Source organism: Euleptes europaea, chromosome 1 (genome assembly GCF_029931775.1).
Source record: "Euleptes europaea isolate rEulEur1 chromosome 1, rEulEur1.hap1, whole genome shotgun sequence".
NCBI lineage: Eukaryota > Metazoa > Chordata > Lepidosauria > Squamata > Sphaerodactylidae > Euleptes > Euleptes europaea.
The window spans coordinates 35,299,705-35,319,232 of record NC_079312.1 but is presented as its reverse complement, the minus strand read 5'-3'; the positions used below and the strand labels follow the sequence as shown (position 1 = coordinate 35,319,232).

Sequence of the window (19,528 nt, the reverse complement as noted above, 5' to 3'; positions counted from 1 at the left end):
TGGACAAGCACTTGTCAGGGATGCTCTAGGCTGATCCTGCAACAAGCAAGTGGTTGGACTAGATGGCCTTTCAACTCTATGATTCTATAAGATCCTAATTTCATTCGTGTTCCCTACAACCCTGTAAGGTAATAAACATCTTATGTAAAGGTGAGCTGAGGTTAAGTGACAATAGCTTGCCTAAGGCTACTCACAGAACTCATGGGTTTGTGAAGCCATGGTCCCAGTGCATCCTATGCAGAGTTTACACCCTTCTTAGCCCACTGACATCTCAGGCCACTGTGCTTAGGGTTGCACTGTAAGAGTATTTTGAAGCTGAAATTAGAAATTGGTTCACAGTTTTGACAGATGAGAAGATGGAAGCTGCTTCTGCAGATGAGAAGCTGCCAACTTGGAAGGCTTTAAGAGGGGAGTGGACATGTTCATGGAGGAAAGGGGTATTCATGGCTACTTGTAAAAATGGATACTAGTCATGATGCGTACCTATTCTTTCCAGGATCAGAGGAGCATGCCGAATATATTAGGTGCTGTGGAACACAGGCAGGATGTTGCTGCTGCAGTTGTCTTGTTTGGGGGCATCGTAGAGGCACCTGGTTGGCCACTGTGTGAACAGACTGCTGGACTTGATGGGCCTTGGTCTGATCCAGCAGGGCTTTTCTTATGTTCTTATGGAGGTCAACTAAGAACTGGAGAGTTGTATGGTTAGCCTCTCCAGTTGTTTGCACCTGGTTCATAATAAAATAAATTAGTGACTGTAGCAAAAAATAATAATGGAAAACTGATAGCAAATTGAAATGAAATAACAAATGAAACATGCTTAATCTTACTTACCTTGTTTTCTCCATGAGATTAAACAAGTGGGGTCCAGTGAAACTCACATGGGGGGATCTGATTCCCCCCATTGCTGAGGCCGCTCCCCCCAGGCCCCCAGTGGCTATTCTCACATGCATATGGCAAGGACCCACACCATCTTCCCTACGGTGTCTGTGTAACTTTGTCTTGTTTCTGACTGTACAGACTTTATGCAACAACAAGTCTTGCCTTTGTGTGTAGAGGAAATACCTCTTTAATGAAGCCAGGCTGGAAACAGAAATAGATTTTTTTTTTAAAAAAGAGAGAGTGATTCAGAACACTTCAAATTCTATTAATCAGAGGCAATGATGAAACAAAATAAATAAATGTGAATGCCATAAATAACAATTTCTGGACAATGTAATCTTCAGATATGATTGCTGCTTCCAGCCTTGGTACGTTAAGGCTTGGAGATACACCTAACATATAGAATTTTCCATTACCACAGTGCCCTCTGCTGGTTCTTTTTAGAGCAACTAAACACTGGTGTTATTATTACTAGTTATTATGTAGTAGAAAAGAGTAGAACGCATGGTCACTTTAGCCTCCTTTATTCCCTGTTTCAGCAGGATTCAGCCAGGATCGAACGCACGTTCAGCGAAACGCACGCGTTCGATCCTGGCTGAATCCTGGCTGAAACAGGGAATAAAGGAGGCTAAAGCGACCGTGCGTTTTCGCCCTAGGAGTCCAGTAGCACCTTAAGAACTAACAAAATTTCTGGCAAGGTATGAGCTTTCATGAGCCACAGCTCACTTCTTCAGATACCACTTTCTTCAGATAGTTATTATGTACTGTTTGTGCTGCAGAGGGTGCTTTACAAGTCCTTTTTTGCTCTTACAACAACTCGCTGAGGTAGATTCAGGTGGGTAGTTTGCAATAGAAGAGCAAGCCTCGAGTCTAGCAGCACCTTAAAGGCCTAAAAGATTTCCAGGGTATAAGCTTTTGAGAGTCAACACTCCTTTTGTGTAGATCTTGTATCTGACAAGGGGAGCTTTGACCTCTCTGAGGTAAATCACTGTTTAAGAGTACAGCAAAGGCCACCCAATTGATTTAGAGTGACCAGGGCTCTGAATCCCGCTTGATCAGATCCATATCCAACATTCTGCCTACTAAGCCTTAGGAAGCAATCCTACTCTGGTTTATGCAGTGAGGCTTATTCCTAGGAAAGTGTTCTTAGAATTACCCTGGCAGTCTGGTTGCCCTATGCAAATGCCAACAGAAAGGATTTTGTTATTGTATCAACTATTGAAATACGAATGGTCAGAATATTTTGGTTACATTATGCATTAAATGCAGTTTATTCTTGGTGTACAAATCATTAGGGATACAACTAATGTATATGATTTTTCTGTGCCCAAAATGAAAGTAGAATAAAGGCTATAGCAAATAAGTGTTGCAAATGCATTTCGGGTTTGCCATTTATGTATTTAATAAAAATATTTATGCCACATCTTTTTTGTTGGCTCAAGAAAATTTATGAGAGCAGCTATTCAATATTACTGATTAAAGCCAAATAATAACTGCAAATATCTCCCCCCTTAAAGATGCCTACCATTCATACCCCAGCAAAAGCCATGGCAAACGGATTATATAACGTTTGAGTACATGATGGACAGATGAGGTAAAATAAAAACTTGGCGAACAATTAGAGATGAAGGAAAGAATATTCAGTGGCTATTATATCATCAAATGGCTTCAATAATGAACGAACAGATAACAAAGGAAGGTGGATATTTAAGAGAAAAGACGACTTATGAACTTTTAATTACTGGAGACTTTAAGACATTTATCAGGGAAAATTTATAAATTGCTACTGCAATATGAGACTGAAACAAAGCAAGTAAAAGACTGTATGATAAAACAGATGCAAAATCATGGAGGAAGGCTGCAATCCTAAAGGGGGGACCAATCTACTTAGCAGCCAGTGTGACCCTGCACCAGCATAGGTTCCACTTTATCAGAATAAAGTGGCACCTACACCAGTGCAAACACAAACACGCCAGCATCTGGGAGCCACAGAGCTCAGCCAGCCCTCGCCACCAGTGCAGCCACTCCAGGAACTAAATCCCGGAAGAGAACGCCCGCATCAGCATGGGGGAGGCGTTCCCGGGAGCAGAGCTGCCTTTGAGCAGCTTCCTAACCTCATTCGCTCCAGGAATGCCCCCTTAAGCTGCCGCATGGCTGCACCACCTTTCTTGGTGGCGCAGCCTCGCTTTATTCAATGGAGCATTTTCCCCCTCTTTTTTTATTATTTTAAACTGCTCTTTTTCCCTCTGCGGCAGCTGGGGAGCCTCAGAGGAGGTGGTGCGGCTGTGCCGCTCCCAACCTCTGCTTAACTGTTCCCCCACTTCAGGATTGGGTTGCCTGTATAAGTGTCAGTGGGAGAATGTATGGACTAAAGAAATTAAGTTCACAGAATGCCAAACATTAAGAGAGCATGTATTTTAGATTATACATAACGCCTAAAGACATAGAAAAGGTTAATAAAGACTTTAATGGGAAATGCTGGAAATGTCATAATACAGATGCAACATTCTATCATATGTGGTGGACTTGTAGAAAGGCAAGAAAATACTGGATATATGTTGAAATGCAAAGAATATTGAAAATTAAGTTTGTGTTTGTTCCAAAAAGCATGTTATTAAATATCTTACCAAACAATAGGCCAAAATATATATAATGAATTGTTTAGGTACATGATGACGGTGGCCAGAGTGGTATATGCAAGAAAGTAGAAAGCAGAGGAGCAGCCAGATTTAACTGAATGGATAAATAAATTAACAGAATATGCAACTATGGCAAAATTAAAATCTTTATTACATAATAGATCAATCTCTGAATTTTATGAAAAATGGAATGTATTAGTTGACCATACAGTCAAAAATTAATAATAGAAATAGAATGTAAAAATGTAAGTAACAAATGTACTATTAGATATGAAACTATAACCAGAATATAGAAAAGTGTAAGTCAAAGCAGTTAATAATTAAAATGTAATTTCAAAGCAATGGCAAGGGCAGCGCGACAAAGACACGTTACAGTAGTCTAACCATGAGATTACAAAAGCATGTTTGAGTCTAAGAAAGGAGAGAGTTGGTGATCTTGGCCAGTTTACCAACCTGCTTTTCAAAAATAAGGCAGGGTCCATAAGCACCTCCAACCTCTTCACGTGCTCTGCAAAAGCAGGTTTATCTCACTGGATCAGCATTGTATAGTGCAATTCTATCAGGGTTGGTTGTCCTCTTCCACCGAGCGCGCAGCTTCGGGAGGGGCACACATGGAGCGGTGAGGGATGTAGGGGACACCCGCCTAGCCAGGCAGATCAGCCAGATCAAACCTGGCGGGTGACAGATGTCACAGCCACATCGCCCTCACATCCTAATACTCTATATGCCAATAAAGGTGTGTGTTTTTGTGTGTATAGTGCAATTCTGAGGAATAAGCCGCTTGGGAAAAACATAGAAACCTAACAGGCTCAACAAACAAATGGCTTTGCTTCACTGCCGTGAGCATACATAACAATCAACGAGAACAACTGCAGAACAGGGATTTAGACTGGCAGATTCTTAGAAACGCAGTTTTGACTAGGTCAAAATGTGCAATAAAGCCTGATCTGTGCAGCTAGATGTCTCCAGTTTTGAATGTGTTGTCCTTTAGAACTGGCAATGATAAAGCTAGATCTGTGCTTTTGAACAGAGAATGGGAATGATGTGCAATTAAGTCAACTGTATGTTTTTGAATGAAAGATGAGGCATAGTTAAGCTACAGCTCTGCATAGGACGTAATGTACTGTGGCACAGAGTGATAAGCTGCAGTACTGCAGTCAAAAGCTGTGCTCACGACCTGAGTTCGATCCCGACGGAAGTTGGTTTCAGGTAGCCGGCTCAAGGTTGACTCAGCCTTCCATCCTTCCGAGGTCAGTAAAATGAGTACCCAGCTTGCTGGGGGTAAAGGGAAGATGACTGGGGAAGGCACTGGCAAACCACCCCATAAACAAAGTCTGCCTAGGAAACGTCAGGATGTGACATCACCCCATGGGTCAGGAATGACCCGGTGCTTGCACAGGGGACCTTTACCTTTTTACTGTTAAGCCAGGCCTGTGCACTATGGTAAAGAAGGCAATCAAATTGTGCATACAAGGTTGAATAATAATACATATTAACAAGTCAGGAATTGCAACTATGATATCAACAGGGAAATTGTGCATCTTACTTTGCAAATGCTTATGAAGCCAGCATTTGAGAAGGCAGAAACATTTGTGAGTATGAACAAGAGATCCTGGGAAAGGTGCATCCTATGTATTTAAAATGTATATAGAAACAACAACAAAATAACAATTGCCCTTTTATTGGTGAATAATTGAAAAACAGTACAAACATAAGATTTTTAGATGGGAATTAGCTAATTAGCCAGCGTGGTGTAGTGGTTAAGAGCGGTGGTTTGGAGCAGTGGAGTCTGATCTGGAGAACCGGGTTTGATTCCCCACTCCTCCACATGAGCGGCGGAGGCTAATCTGGTGAACTGGATTTGTTTCCCCACTCCTACACATGAAGCCAGCTGGGTGACCTTGGGCAAGTCACATTCTCTCAGCCTCACCTACCTCACAGGGTGTCTGTTGTGAGGAGGGGAAGGGAAAGGTGATTGTAAGCTGGTTTGATTCTCCCTTAAGTGGCAGAGAAAGTCGGCATATAAAAACCAGCTCTTCTTCTTAATTTTGAAGGTGTTACTTTGTTTCTATGGTACAACAGGAGTAGATGTAAATTTTTGCAACAGAGAAAAAAACAAACTCTTTCAAAACTAACCCTTTGTGTACTGAAAACTAAAAAAAAATATGCTTGGCCTTCAGCACATAAAAGGATAGATTTGAAAAGGTTTCTTTCTGTGACCTTTGTTTCTGCTTTGCAACACACAGGCATGCTTTTCCTGGGATCCCTCAATCATGTGATCACAGATATGCACGCCTATGGGACTTTAAAGAATAATATTTCCCCAGTGTTTGTGATCTGCATGGACATTGGGGAAAAATTAAAATTAATAAAAGTTTGAAACCATCTCAGCCTGCTGATCAGATATTGTATAGATTGTGTTTCAGTCTGAAGACTAGTCCAGCAGGGGAGGGCCAAAATTCGATTGCAGAATTAACCCCAATAGGATTCCGCAATCATGAACACATGAGCCTGTCTTATACTGAATCAGACCCTCAGTCCATCAAAGTCAGTATTGTCTACTCAGTCTCAGTATTGTCTACTCATCAAAGTCTCCAGGGTCTCAGGCAGAGGTCTTTCACATTGCCTACTTGCCTAGTCCCTTTAACTGGAGATGCCGGGGATTGAACCTGGGACCTTCCGCATGCCAAGCAGAGGATCTACCATTGAGCCACAGCCCCTCCCTATAGGAAATGTGATATCCCTGTGAAGAAGGGACTGAAGGCCTTAGAAAGTAAGGCAGAGTGCTTCAGCAGTTTACTCACAAGGTGAGCCCAACTGACTTTTCAGTGTTGTGACGCCTGGGGAAGAAAAATCGGCTCTGGATGCTGCCCATCATTCACACGTTTATTGTCAATCCAAGTTTAATTAAGAGGGCTGTTATACAGACCTGCTGAAGACAGCATATACAAGGATCACATATCTCGTTCTGAGATAAAGTTTGGCTGCAAATCTGGGAAACAGCAATATTCTATGGGTTAAGAAACACACAGTGAGATATTGTCAAGGAAACAAAGTGCTTACAGCAATACTGCCTTTTTGAGCAGGCCTAAAATTAGTTTCACCATCTGTGTTTTGGTGTACGTATGTGCATCCTCCCGTCTTTCCAATGAATGCAGGCAGTTAGAATGCACAGGCAATTCATGCTGTTCCCTTTATTTTAAAAAAAATGGTGTTGGGGGGGCGTTGAATTGTAGAAAACGCAACGATCGAACAGAATCCTATAGGCGAAGATATACAGTGGCATCGCCCAGCAGCCTTTTAAATCTTCACTTTAGATAAAAAGTACTCCCTTCATAGATCTATAATTACTTTCAAGTGTTTGGGGGGTTTTCAGAGGTCACTAGGGTTGCCAGGTCCCTTTTTTCGCAACCAGCGGGAGGTTTTTGGGGCGGAGCCTGAGGAGGGCGGGGTTTGAGTAGGGGAGGGACTTCAATGCCATAGAGTGCAATGGCCAAAGTGGCCATTTTCTCCAGGTGAACTGATCTCTATTGGCTGGAGATCAGTTATAATAGCAGGAGATCTCCAGCTATTACTTGGTAGTTGGAAACCCTAGAGGTCACAGCTTCTGAAATGTTCTGATCTCAAGTTATAGCCCATGTAGTGGGAAGTTTAAAAATGTGACCTAAAGGCTCCGAAGCCACAAAGAAACAACATGTTGTATTGTTAGCAGAGGTCGCCTCACTCTCCCCATGCATTTTTGCCCATTTTGCCTGTGTGTTTCCGGTGCTGTTTTAGCGAGAAAACGCGGGCGGAATGCGCAGAAACGCATGGGGAGAGCGAGGCAACCTCTGACAGTTGGGAAAGGCATGCATAATCAAAATGAAGCACCAGAATAGTCCACGGGGTTAACCGCAGGGAAACAGCATTGCATAAATGGCCAATGTATGCTGCTGTAAGCTCCTTGAAGGAACAGCGGGATAAAAATGAACAAGATCAATAAATAGAAATTGGGCCTAATGGTTTGAAAAATACCAGCTCCCAAGAAAATGTTGCATAGGACTGCAACCTAAATTTAGGTTCTTCTACTCAGAAGTAAATCCCATTTTATTCAGTGGGGCTTAAAAAGGTAAAGTGCAAGCATCGGGTCATTTTTTGACCCATGGGGTGACTTCACATCCTGACGTTTACTAGGCAGATTATGTTTACAAGGTGGTTTGCCATTGCCTTCCCCAGTCATCTACACTCTATCCCCAGCAAACTGGGTACTCGTTTTACAGTGGGGCTTACTCCCAGGAAAATGTTTTTAGGCTTGCACCTGTAGTTACTTCTATCCCAAGAAGAAAGCAAACACTTTCCAAAAAGAAGACAGCATAAGAAATAGAATGAGTTGACTTTTCTTCTATTCAGTCTTGCCATTTCATGCGGTATCCCTTTACACAAAATGGCAATATTCCGGTTATTTTGCCAGGATTTATTGAGCTGTATATGTGTTTTGCTAAGTAAGAGATGGGGAGAATAAAAAAACTTGCCTAGCTTCTTGAGTCCAAATGTACCATTTGTTTAAAAAATGGCAGCACAGAATGAAAGTTCAAGAAACAAAATTAAACGAGCTGTGAAAATTATTGAAAAGCTATCACAGACATAATGAAAAAGTTCCCTGTGTTCTTTTTAGGACTGTAGAGGAAAAACCTGCTCTGAATTGTTAAACTCAGTTGAACGTATATGATAGAGAAGGTTTCTGAGGCTAGGATCTTAAGCAGAGTCTCTCACAAAAACCCCTGCAAAAATTAAATGACATTTTGCCACTCAAGTTTTATTACATTTGTAAATGTGGTTTGTCACAGGGAAAAGTGGGCTGGGTTTTGCAGAAGGAGGACATGATCCTGCCAAAATGAAGGCCCCATGATTTCAACAGGAAAATAAAGCACATGCTTCAGTCTTTCCCTCTGAAATAAGATTGCCAACCTCCAGGTGGGGCCTGGAGATCTCCCACCTTACAACTAATCTCCAGAAAATAAAGTTCAGTTCCCTGGAGAAAATGGCTGTATTAGAGGGTGGACTTTATGACATCGTACCCTGGTGAGGTCCCTCCCCTCCCCAAACCCCGCTCTCCCCAGGCTCCACCCCCAAAATCTCCAGGTACTTCCCAACCCAGAGCTAGCAATTCTCAGTGTTCATAAGGAACCACCATGCAGCTCATGGAGTTGGAGGAAAGAGGCCAGACGTTTATGAAGGCTTAGATTAGCAGCTTCTCCCTTCCCTATACTGAACACAGAGATAACTTGCAGGAGGGGAAATAATCAGTTTCTTACCTAGTGTTGGCTTAGTAGGAGACACCCAGAAGTAGCACATAACTCTGTTTTCACTTACAAGTACCTTCCAGCCTACCACAGGATGAGCAGATGATCCTGCCCTTCCCACTGAGTTCCATAGGATTCAGTGAAGGAGAGGAATTTCTGTCCAAACCGTGGTGGTGCTAAAGCCCATTATTAATAGGGCTGGCAGCCTCCAGGTACTTCTTGGCCTCTGTGCTGGTTGTTGAGTGACTACATGTATGCAGCACTGGTGATTTTTGTTGTTACTAACCTCCTGGTACTAGCAGGAGATAATCCTGCAATTACAACTGATCATTAGCCAATAGAGATCAGTTCACCTGGAGAAAATGGCCACTTTGACAATTGGACTCTATGGCATTGAAGTCCCTCCCAAACCCCACCCTCCTCAGGCTGTGCCACAAAAACCTCCCACTGGTAGAGAAGAGGGACCTGGCAACCCTAATTATTAACTAGAGCCTAAGACTACTAAGTTAGGGACTTCTAAGCCTTTCATATAATTGGGCTACTAGCCTCTTGTAGGCTTTTCTCACTCACGTCCTGTCAGATATAAATCCAATGGCCCTGCTCTAAGTAGGGTTGCCAACCTCCAGTTACTAGCTGTAGATCTCCTGCTATTACAACTGATCTCCAGATGATAAAGATCAGTTCCCCTGGAGAAAATGACTGCTTTGGCAATTGGCCTCTATGGCATTGAAGTCCCTCCCCCCTAAACTCCTCCCTCCCCAGGCTCCATCCCCAAAATCTCCAAGTATTTCCCAACCCAGAGTTGGCCACCCTAGCTCTAAGCCAGGCCTTAACAGTTATATTAGCCTTGTCCATGGTAGGAGATGCTGGATATTCTATTCCAGGTCTTCCGATGTAAAGTAATCCATGTACATATCACTCAGCCTCATTCTTTTACACCAGTTATACTCCATTAAAATCTAGTTTAGCATGTTTTGAACGTAAAGCAGATTGTGTCAAAGTTAGTTAAAATGTGTTTTTTTCTCAGTCTTTGTTATCTTTTTATTTATGACTCATATGTTATATATTCTGTATTTTAAGCATTTTTGCAATTTAAGTAGAAGTGGCAAAATGAGATCACTTTTTGTTAAAAAAAAATCAGCTAAAGATGAGTGCTACAGAGGCCTCTTAAGCCATTTATTCGGCATTTCACTCTTTTGTTGTTGCGTAAAGCCATGGGCCTCTTCTAGGGTTGCCAACCTCCAGGTACTAGCTGGAAATCTCCTGCTTTTACAACTGGTCCCCAGCCAAAAGAAATCAGTTCCCCTGGAGAAAATGGCCACTTTGGCAACTGGTCTCTATGGCAGTCCCGCCCCTTCCCAAACCCCGCCCTCCTCAGGCTCCACCCCAAAAACCTCCTGCCGGTGACAAAGAGGAGCCTGGCAACCCTAGCTGCTTCTGCATTCGCAGAATTATATGGCTACAAAGAACATTTAGTACAGTATAGTAAATCATACACTACCTACATGTCCGCACATCTTATTGTACTACAGCATCTATTTCCAGGAGATGCATAGTTTGTTGCGATGGCAGAATCTAGGATTCCTTTGCACAGGGATTTGGGAGATCCAGAGAGAATGCTTGTGTGTTAATTTGTATGCATGTTATGCTACTGGATACCTCATTACTGTAGGACTGATGGATGCTTTGTAAGACCTGCAGGAGTACGGGACACGGGTAGCTTTCCAGATAGCTCTGTCGCTTCTAAACAAAGCTGCATTACAAACGTCTTTTCCTCAGCCTTCCTTTTGGTGACCTGAAAACTAAACAGAAGTGAAGGCTCTTTTCAGCTTTAGTTGCCTGCTTTTCCTTTGCTTTCCTGGTGGCAGCTTCATGACCTTGCTGAGCTGTTCCAATTAATTAACCCAGTGTCACTCCTGTTGCTTTTTTTAATGCCTGTGATAGTTGGTGACAATCAGCGCTCACCTTTTCTACCCCAAGGTTACGCCGGCAAGTTAGCAGGCTCTTTTCCTTATCTAATGCTCTTGATGTGGATCTTTTCACAGCTGGGGGACTCAGGGTGACTTTTCCACAACGCACGCCCTTCCAGCCGTGAAGGTGAAGCTGTTTACAGAGAGTACCGGCGTGCTGGCGTTAGAAGACAAAGAACTTGGGCGGGTAAGGGCCTCTCCAGTTTTGTTTCCAGGATGGAGAAAAAGCCTCTCTGGCAGCCTTGGCAGTAGCAGCTTTACAAATCCAAGTCACAAAAGAACACAGACTTTCTACCCTGCAGTGATGGGAATTTAAAACGTTTCATATCTTGTCTTTGGCACGGCTTCTCAATGGCAGAATTACAGCTGGCTAAACATCCCCTGAACAAGGAGGGAGGATTGGCATTTATTTCAGAGAAACACACATTGGTAGAATAAGAAACAAAGGTTCTTTCAAAACGGCAAGATTTCTGTCTGGGCAGCTGGAATCTGGGCTGCGTTTCTTTAAGCATAACAATCTGCAAGAGTTTATTTGCTTCATTTATAGTCTATCTTGCTCACCTAAGGCAGATTACAAAGAAATAAACGTCAACAACTTGCAAACTTTCAACAGGCATTAAAAATTATAGTATCCCTTTCATAAGAATACTATCCAGAAATGTCCCATTTTGCACATTCTACAGAATGATACTAGTGTAGGAACCTTTCTGACCCTATCAGGCAAGTTATAGTGTTGTGGAGGGCACAGTATTTATTTACTTACATACTTCATTTATTTCAAAGAAAATGATTGGCTGAAGTTATTAATTCAGATACAGAGGGATGTGTGTGTTTGATTGGTGGAACAGGAGTACAAAATGGGTCAGAGCTATTATCACTATTAAGGGTAAGTATAAAGTTTTTGCTCCTTTTTGAGACCCCTTATTTGCAATACTTGTAGAGGCACCTCTCGGTAATGTTCTGAGGTGATGTGCGTTATGCTACCTTCTTGCCTTCCGTAGCATTTCCTACTTATTTTTGCTGCCACCAAAGGCTCTTGCCTTAGAATTCTTAGTTGGACCCAAAGAACAAGATGGCTTACAGGGCACTCCTAAGGAGAGTTACTCCAGTCCAAGCCCATTCATTTCAATAGTCAGTGCTTGGGGTTGGCTCTAAGGTAAAAGAGGATACTTTACTCTAAATAAAACTGTTGTCTTCTCTTAAACGTCAGCAGGGTTTATTTAGAAGTAAAGTTCATAAGCACAATGGTTTCAGACAGGTACGGTTATTCTTTCTCTAAAGTTCCTTAAACAGACCTAGCCCCGAGGGTTTATTGTCTCGCTTACCATTTAGGCTAAAACCTTCCACAAAGCTTGATTTCCTAACTTGCAACATAGGTTAACAACTTCCACACAAAACACAGATTTCTCTCACACTCTACTGCACCTCTCTGCAGCTCTTCCCACACACACACTGAACTAGCTGAATTTGTTTCCCCACTCCTCCGCATGAAGCCAGCTGGGTGACCTTGGGCTAGTCACAGCTCTCTTAGAGTTCTCTCAGCCTCGCCAACCTCACAGGGTGTCTGTTGTGGGGAGGGGGAGGGGAAGGGGAGGGGAGGGGATTGTAAGCCGGTTTGAGTCTCCCTTAAGTGGTAGAGGAAGTCGGCATATAAAAACCAACTCTTCTTCTTCTTCAAAGACAAGTCAACTCAGCCCCCTAGGGTGCAGCTACTATCCAATCACACTGCACTTTCCCACCCAGCCTCCATTTTTCTTACTCTAGAAGTCTACAAGATGCATTAAATCACAGATATAAAACGCACACAAAATATTTACATAGCAACACACCACCGTGGTGGTTGGCTTTGTAAAAAATATCTCTCAGCACACTTAGTGACAAGAGGTTATATGAAACAAGTGGGGACCTGCAAGAAACTTGCAGAAGCAGCCATCCTATTTCTCCCCCACACCTTGCTTCCTCTCCTCACCCTCATCCCCTTTCTCTGCAGGCTTCTCCCAAACATGTACAGCCCCGCTCTCGGTGGCTCACCTGGCGCAGGCTGTGTTGGGACACTGAGCCTTCTCTTGCCGCAGCCCACTCTCGGCGCCTCTCCCAGGGCAGTCCAGGCAGACGCACCAAGCCTTCCCTCTCCACCCTCCCTCTCAGTGCCTCGCCCAGACTTCTCAGGGTGGGCATGCCAAGACCTCTGCTGAGGCCCCTGTAGGGAGCTGCTGAGGCCCCTGGCGCCAGACCCAGCGCAACTAGAAGAAGAGTTGGTTTTTATATGCCGACTTTCTCTACTACTTAAGGGAGACTCAAACCGGCTTACAATCACCTTCCCTTCCCCACAACAGACATCCTGTGAGGTAGGTGGGGCTGAGAGAGCTCTAACAGAGCTGTAACTTGCCCAAGGTCACCCAGCTGACTTCATGTGTAGGAGTGGGGAAACCAACCCGGTTCTCCAGATTAGCGTCCGCCACTCATGTGGAGGAGTGGGGAATCAAACCTGGTTCTCCAGATCAGAGTCCACCGCTCCACTGCTCTTAACCACTACACCACGCTGGCTACTGGGCTGTGCTACTGCCACCAACCTGAAGTAAGAATGTTTTTCTATTTGGGGGGGAATTTAACCCTTCCCCATTTTTTCTGCAGGTTTTTCTGCAGACCTAGGGGGTCCCCCAAGCTTGCAGAAACATCTGTTTGGGGTAAATGTGGACCATAGGGGAGAATACTTGGGAATTAGATATATAGTTAAACAATCTATTTAACATTAGAGAAGAAATGGAGAACACAACAACCAAAGTGAAAAATATAAGCACTATTTTCTGCTGTTTGGTTAAGGTATAATAATGGGAGATATGAAAATAACTTTCCCTAGATTCCTGACTCCAGGGCTCAATGGATAGTAAAGATACTGTATGCCCCCAGCTTATATATCCTGCATATGACTATCATGTAAAAGTCCCAGTTTTGTTACTGATCAAGCAGAGATATTACCTCGAGCAAGCCAAGTTAAGGCAATGAAACAAAACCCAGGTGAAGACTGACTAATCAATACAGAGCCTCCCTGCACCTTGCCAGCAGTCAATGGTTCCAGGTGTTTGTTGTAGAGCATTATTTATTGATCATTCACCTGACAAATGAAATCAATCTTTCAAGTCCACAGCACCTCCCTTGCACATGCCAGTTGCTTTCCACTTTCTGAGCAGGTTGCAATTTACTTCAGCTGCAGCTAGCTTGTGCAAGACTGAGAGAAGGCAGATGTCTGCCTTGGAAATTGTTTTACCTAAACATTCTGGGTGATAGGGGACAGGCATGGATTTGGGGGATTGATTTCGTACGTCAGGTGGCTGGCTGATCAGTAAATAATTCAGTATCCTTAAGTTTGGTTGCGGAGCCTCTGCTGAATTAACTACAGCCTGTCCCTTTCTCTCCCCAGCTGTTAAGGTTCATAATACCAATTCCCCTTTTTGTGATTCAGCTTGTTCCCTGGTGCTATCAGCTATGCACAGAATGCTCCCGAATGTTCCTTCTCTGTCGCTTTATGACACTTCAGTTAGTTGTCATTGATTTTTTTTTCACAAAGCCTGCAGCTGCACAATTTATCTTGGTGGCAGACATAATTGCCAACGAATTCTCTGTCTGCCTCAGCCTCCCCCCCAACTTCCCTCCGCTCCACTATTTTTAGACTAGTACCTAAGAGCCTCTGTCTCGTTAAATATAAGGTCTGGGGAAAGACCATGTATGTAAGCAGGCAGAAAGAAGAGAGGCCTATAGCTTTTGCAGCAAAGGACAGAAGTAAGTCTCAAGGATACCCACAAGGACAGGAAATTGACTATCAGAGCTGTGATCAGGCAGGACTCTGGTTGAAATCTTGTCCCTGCCACAAAATCACCAAGTGACCAGTCTCAGCACTCAGCCTCCTGCCCTATAAATAATATGGGGCTAATAATACTGACCTGCTCTGCAAGGCTGTTGTAACCATTATAAGAAAATCAAGTGTGAGGTGCTTTGAAAACGGAAGGTGCTGCATGGATTTGAAGCATTTATTAGGAAATCAGCAAAAGTTGCAAAACCAAAGGCTGCATCATAGATCCCTGGACATTTGTAGCCTGTCACACTGGAATAGGTTGTGTTTGCCAGTTGTCTGAACATTAATTCATCTATAAATACACACAAAACATACATATGCATAATGTATCATAGATATAGGGAAAATATTTAACACTTCAGTTGTTCCTCTTATCGTTACAAGATTTCATAATGGTGCTTACTCAAATGGCCAGTGTCTCCTTGCCTCTGGTATATAACATTTCACCTTGCTGTCAGTTACAGCTTTAGGTTCAATAAATGCCGAAAGTACAAGTTGCCACCAAAACTTACATTCTTTGAGTTTTGACTGTTCATAATGCTCACTCTTCGACATGAAGGGTGAGCTTTATGGCTCCAAATTCTTCCATGGCTCAAACACTGCCCCTTTCCCTCCCTCCTTCCTCTGCCCCCTATCCTTCCAACTTATTTTGTGGTGAGTGGTGCTGACAGCTAATGTGTCTGGCCCGTGGCAGCCAGTAGGGTTGCCAATTTCCAGGTACTAGCTGGAGATCTCCTGCTATTACAACGGATCTCAAGCCAATCGAGATCAGTTCACCTGGAGAAAAATGGCCGCTTTGGCAACTGGACTCTATGGCTTTGAAGTCCCTCCCCTCCTCAAACCCCTCCCTCCTCAGGCTCCTCCCCAAAAACATCCCGCCGGTGGCAAAGAGGAACCTGGCAACCCTAGCAGCCAGCCAACAAAAATTGGGCTGGACGGTTTTTCTGTTCCTCTCTCTATTCCAGCTTCCCTCTCCTTTCTCCTGCCTTTCCTAGCACATTGGATGCTGTTGCAGCATCCGAGGCCTCCCAGGATCCTCCTTGGAGCTAAAGTTTCCATTCCACTAACAATGGAGCAGTCCTGTGGCACAAAGAGCATACCTCCAGTGCAAGGTGTTTTCACACAGGAAAGCTCCACTGTTAGCATTACCTTTGGACTTGAATCCTCGTCCTCAGGGTACCTGCACAGGTAGGGAACAAGGTAAGTGTGTAGGTTAATGCATTAATCTTGGTTCAGAATTGTAAGATGGTTAATAATGAGATTTTACCTCCCAAAGTCACTGAAACAAGTCTTAATTGAAAAACTCAGGAACCAATATTTAGATGTGAAAAGTTGTTAAAATGTGTGTGTTCATCAGCATTTCCAAAAATAAAGCAAAATATATACCGAAACACAATCCCCCCCAAAGTGTGGAAAGCATATAAAACAAGTCTTTGTTCTTTCCCTAAATAAATATGCTTTTTTCATTGTAGCAAATTACATATATCTCCCGAACCATCTCCATATCCTCCCATAGATTAGAACATAGCACTAACATTTCCTTCTTTTCTTGTTTGTTTACGGTCATGCAATTTAAACTGTTTATCCTTCCATTTGTTTTGCTTCCAGCCCACATTCACGTTTACCTCATTTTATCAAATAATGAATCATTCCCCCCCCCCTTACGTGCAAACATAAGTGTTTTTCATCTTTTTATGTTATGATAACCAACAATTGCAATTATGAATTAGCTTACTGGCAGTTATAATTTGTATGCGTTCTTCTTGTCATGCTTGATGACTATTTTTTTTAAAAAAACTTTCATGCTTCCTGCAAATTGATGCAATGCAGTCTTTTTCTTAATTGTGAATGTTTAAATTGCTCACATTCAATGGGAACTGAATTTTTGTGTGTCTCTTAAGAAGATACCAGTACTTGACAGATTGCTTACATTCAAAATCCTGCAATTAAATGAAATTATTAAAGTCTCTCCCCTACTTGTGGTTTAGACACCTCTCAGAATAGTAGAATGCTTCCAGATTAGAGGGTAGAAACAAAGCTCATTGTCTTCTCCAATTCTGTATGTACGAAATCTGAAGTATGGCAAAACTCTCCTACTTGGTCATTCAATAAATTTATGGTTTAAAGATATGCCTAAATACAGGGAAATCATTTAGTTCGACTGAAAAAGCAGATCCTTTTGAGCAAAAATTTCATGTTCAAATCTGTTCCCTCATTTCATATTTCTGGGGAGGGAGTCAGATTCCAGCGTGCACATCAGAACTTCTAGGCCTTAAGAGATATGATCGTTTGGATCTGATCTGGCCAGCAGGAATTGCTCTCCACTCTAGCTCTCTAAGGAAGAGGTTCTTTCTACTCAAAGTATCTGAATACTAGTCCTCAACACAATTCAGGAAAGGTTCACATTGTCTTGAGCATGCTGTTGATCAAATGGCATGGAGGATCTGTCTTTTATTACAATCTTATTGTCTCTAGTCTGTAAAGATTCTATATATTACAGAACAGAGTCTAGAGGCTATATATCTTGTGTTTGAACATATGAAACTGCCTTGTACCAAATCCGATCCCTGGTCTGTCTAGCTTAATAGTGTGTACTCCGACTGGCAGTGGCTTTCTAGTTCACAAGTAGAGAAAAATCTTTCTCAGTATCTGCTGCTGCTTCATGTCCTTTTAATTAGAGATGCCCTGGATTGCCTGGGACCTACAAATGGGGAAAGAAGTCCTCTACTGCTGAGCCACAGTCGTTGTCCCCCCCCCCCACAGCATGTTGACCTGCTGTTTTATTATATTGATATGACATTAACTTGAAGGTCACATTTTAGTTCTCAGTAAATCCGCTCTGTATTTATTTTCTCATCTTTGTCACTTTCAGGTGGTTCTTCATCCAACACCAAACAGTCCAAAACAATCTGAGTGGCACAAAATGGCTGTTTCCAAAAACTGCCCGGATCACGATCTGAAAATCAAACTTGCAGTCCGAATGGATAAACCTCAGAACATGAAGCATTCTGGGTAAGCTTTTTTCCTTCTTTGCCCAGACCCATTGGTTTTACAAGGGTTAGAGAATATACAGCTTCCCTCCTTTCCCCCAAGTTTATATATGGATGCCTAAGATTAGCAAGGTTAAAAGATGAACTGACGAGTCTTGGTCTTTCTTTTTTAAGCTTGATCCCATGTTTTAAAATTGATTATTTTAGCAGCCTGTGATACGCCATCCTAAAAGTCCAGCACTATATTTCTGTTGAATTTACCAGACGTTTTGCTACTTTTCTTGTGTCAAAAAAGAAGGGAATTGCCCTTTTATTTTATGAAAAGCATTGCTGTGTCTCAATTTGTAACTTTTTCATAAATTGCATTCTCAGAATAGCAGTCTCTGTGCTGTGTTTTCAAGAGCATGTTCACAGAAACAGTCCATTATAATTACTTGCATGCGGATGTACCTTTACTCTATGTATCATTTTATTTTAATAAAACTTAAGGTATATCAAGCGCACACAGCTATGAGTACAAATTGGTGTTAATTCAGTAAAAAGTAATCTAAAAATTGTACAGCACTTTTTGTGTTGTAATCTAAAAATTGTACAGCACTTTTTGTGTTGTAATCTAAAAATTGTAATCTAAAAAGTAATCTAAAAATTGTAATCTAAAAAGTAATCTAAAAATTGTACAGCACATTTTGCAATCCTTATTTATCAGGCCAGGCAACATCTCCATATTGTATGTGTGTGTTAAGTGCCATCAAGTTGCCTCCGACTCATGGCGACCCTATGAATCAATGTCCTCCGAAACATTCTGTCTTTAACAGCCTTGCTCAGATCTTGCGAACTGAGGGCTGTGGCTTCCTTTATATCCATTTGTCACCTACAAACAGAAAACTCAAGGCAAAATTGTTGTTGTATGTGAGACTTTTTGGGTCTTATCCCAGATCTAATGCACAGACCTAACAGCGCAAGCAATTTTATTTATTCTTCCCTTGAACTTTCCGTTCATCAATATTTCTGGACGTAAGTGTAATAAGTAGCTGTCCTGTCTGAAAATGCAGATTGTCATTTGTAAAAGAAATTCATTCAGCACTCATATTACATTCCCTTCAAACATTCAGAGTGTAATTCTGCTAATTAACTTTGGCTTTTTGTCACATTTCCTTTTGACTCACAGTTGATTCTGAAGTCTTCAGTACATTTAAATGATTAAGCCATCTGCCCTGTTCTTACAAATTTGATGATCGAGACCTCTCGGAAGTCAATTACAATTTTCCCACCAACTTCATAGGACTTTTGATCGAGCCATAAATAATGCATTCTAGAATGTTTCTGCTAAATTATGCATAAATGTACAGCATGTAGGCCAAATGCCTGTCAGTTTTATCTGCATAGATTTAGCTTGATTTAGGCATGGCATTGGGCAAACAAGAAGCACTTAACCAGGTTTCATGCAGCCAGCATTTCATTTAGATAGCTAACCATGCTAAGGGAGAATATCAGCACAGATCTAAACTAGGGATCCCTATGTGATATATAAGTAGTGTCAGTGCAGATTTCCAACAATTCCCTCCCCACCTGTGCACAGACATCCACAGGCACCCAGGTATTTTGCCAAGACCCACCAGCCCCTAGAAGCAGGAATTTGAGGAGCACAAAAGTTGCAGCAGGGAAGTTTCTTTACATGAGCAGTGTCTATGGTTGTTTATGCATGGGAGTTTTGCCTGAGGTTCGTTGCTCACTGGACCCACATTTTCCTGTTGGGAAACATCTATGCACCAGCGGTTGCCAAGTTCAAATCAAGTCCCCGCCCAAATGTTGCTTTGTAATTGGGTTACTTTGCAGAGCCTACTGTGAGAGAAAATTCTTCCCCAAAATCCAATTGCTGCATAAAAAAGCATTTTAAGGGGAGGGGGAAATGGAG

At 42.4% G+C, this 19,528-nt stretch overlaps 1 protein-coding gene across 18 annotated transcripts in view; it reads left to right on the top strand.

Moving 5' to 3' along the window:
- Nucleotides 1-19,528, top strand: part of CADPS (calcium dependent secretion activator) — a 460,327-nt gene that overhangs the window by 218,636 nt on the left and 222,163 nt on the right. For all 18 annotated transcript variants that reach the window (XM_056867190.1, XM_056867189.1, XM_056867199.1 and 15 more), the window contains exons 7-8: nt 10,846-10,957; nt 17,496-17,635. In XM_056867190.1, coding sequence (XP_056723168.1) covers nt 10,846-10,957; nt 17,496-17,635 — 252 coding nt within the window. The remainder of the gene's footprint in view (nt 1-10,845; nt 10,958-17,495; nt 17,636-19,528) is intronic.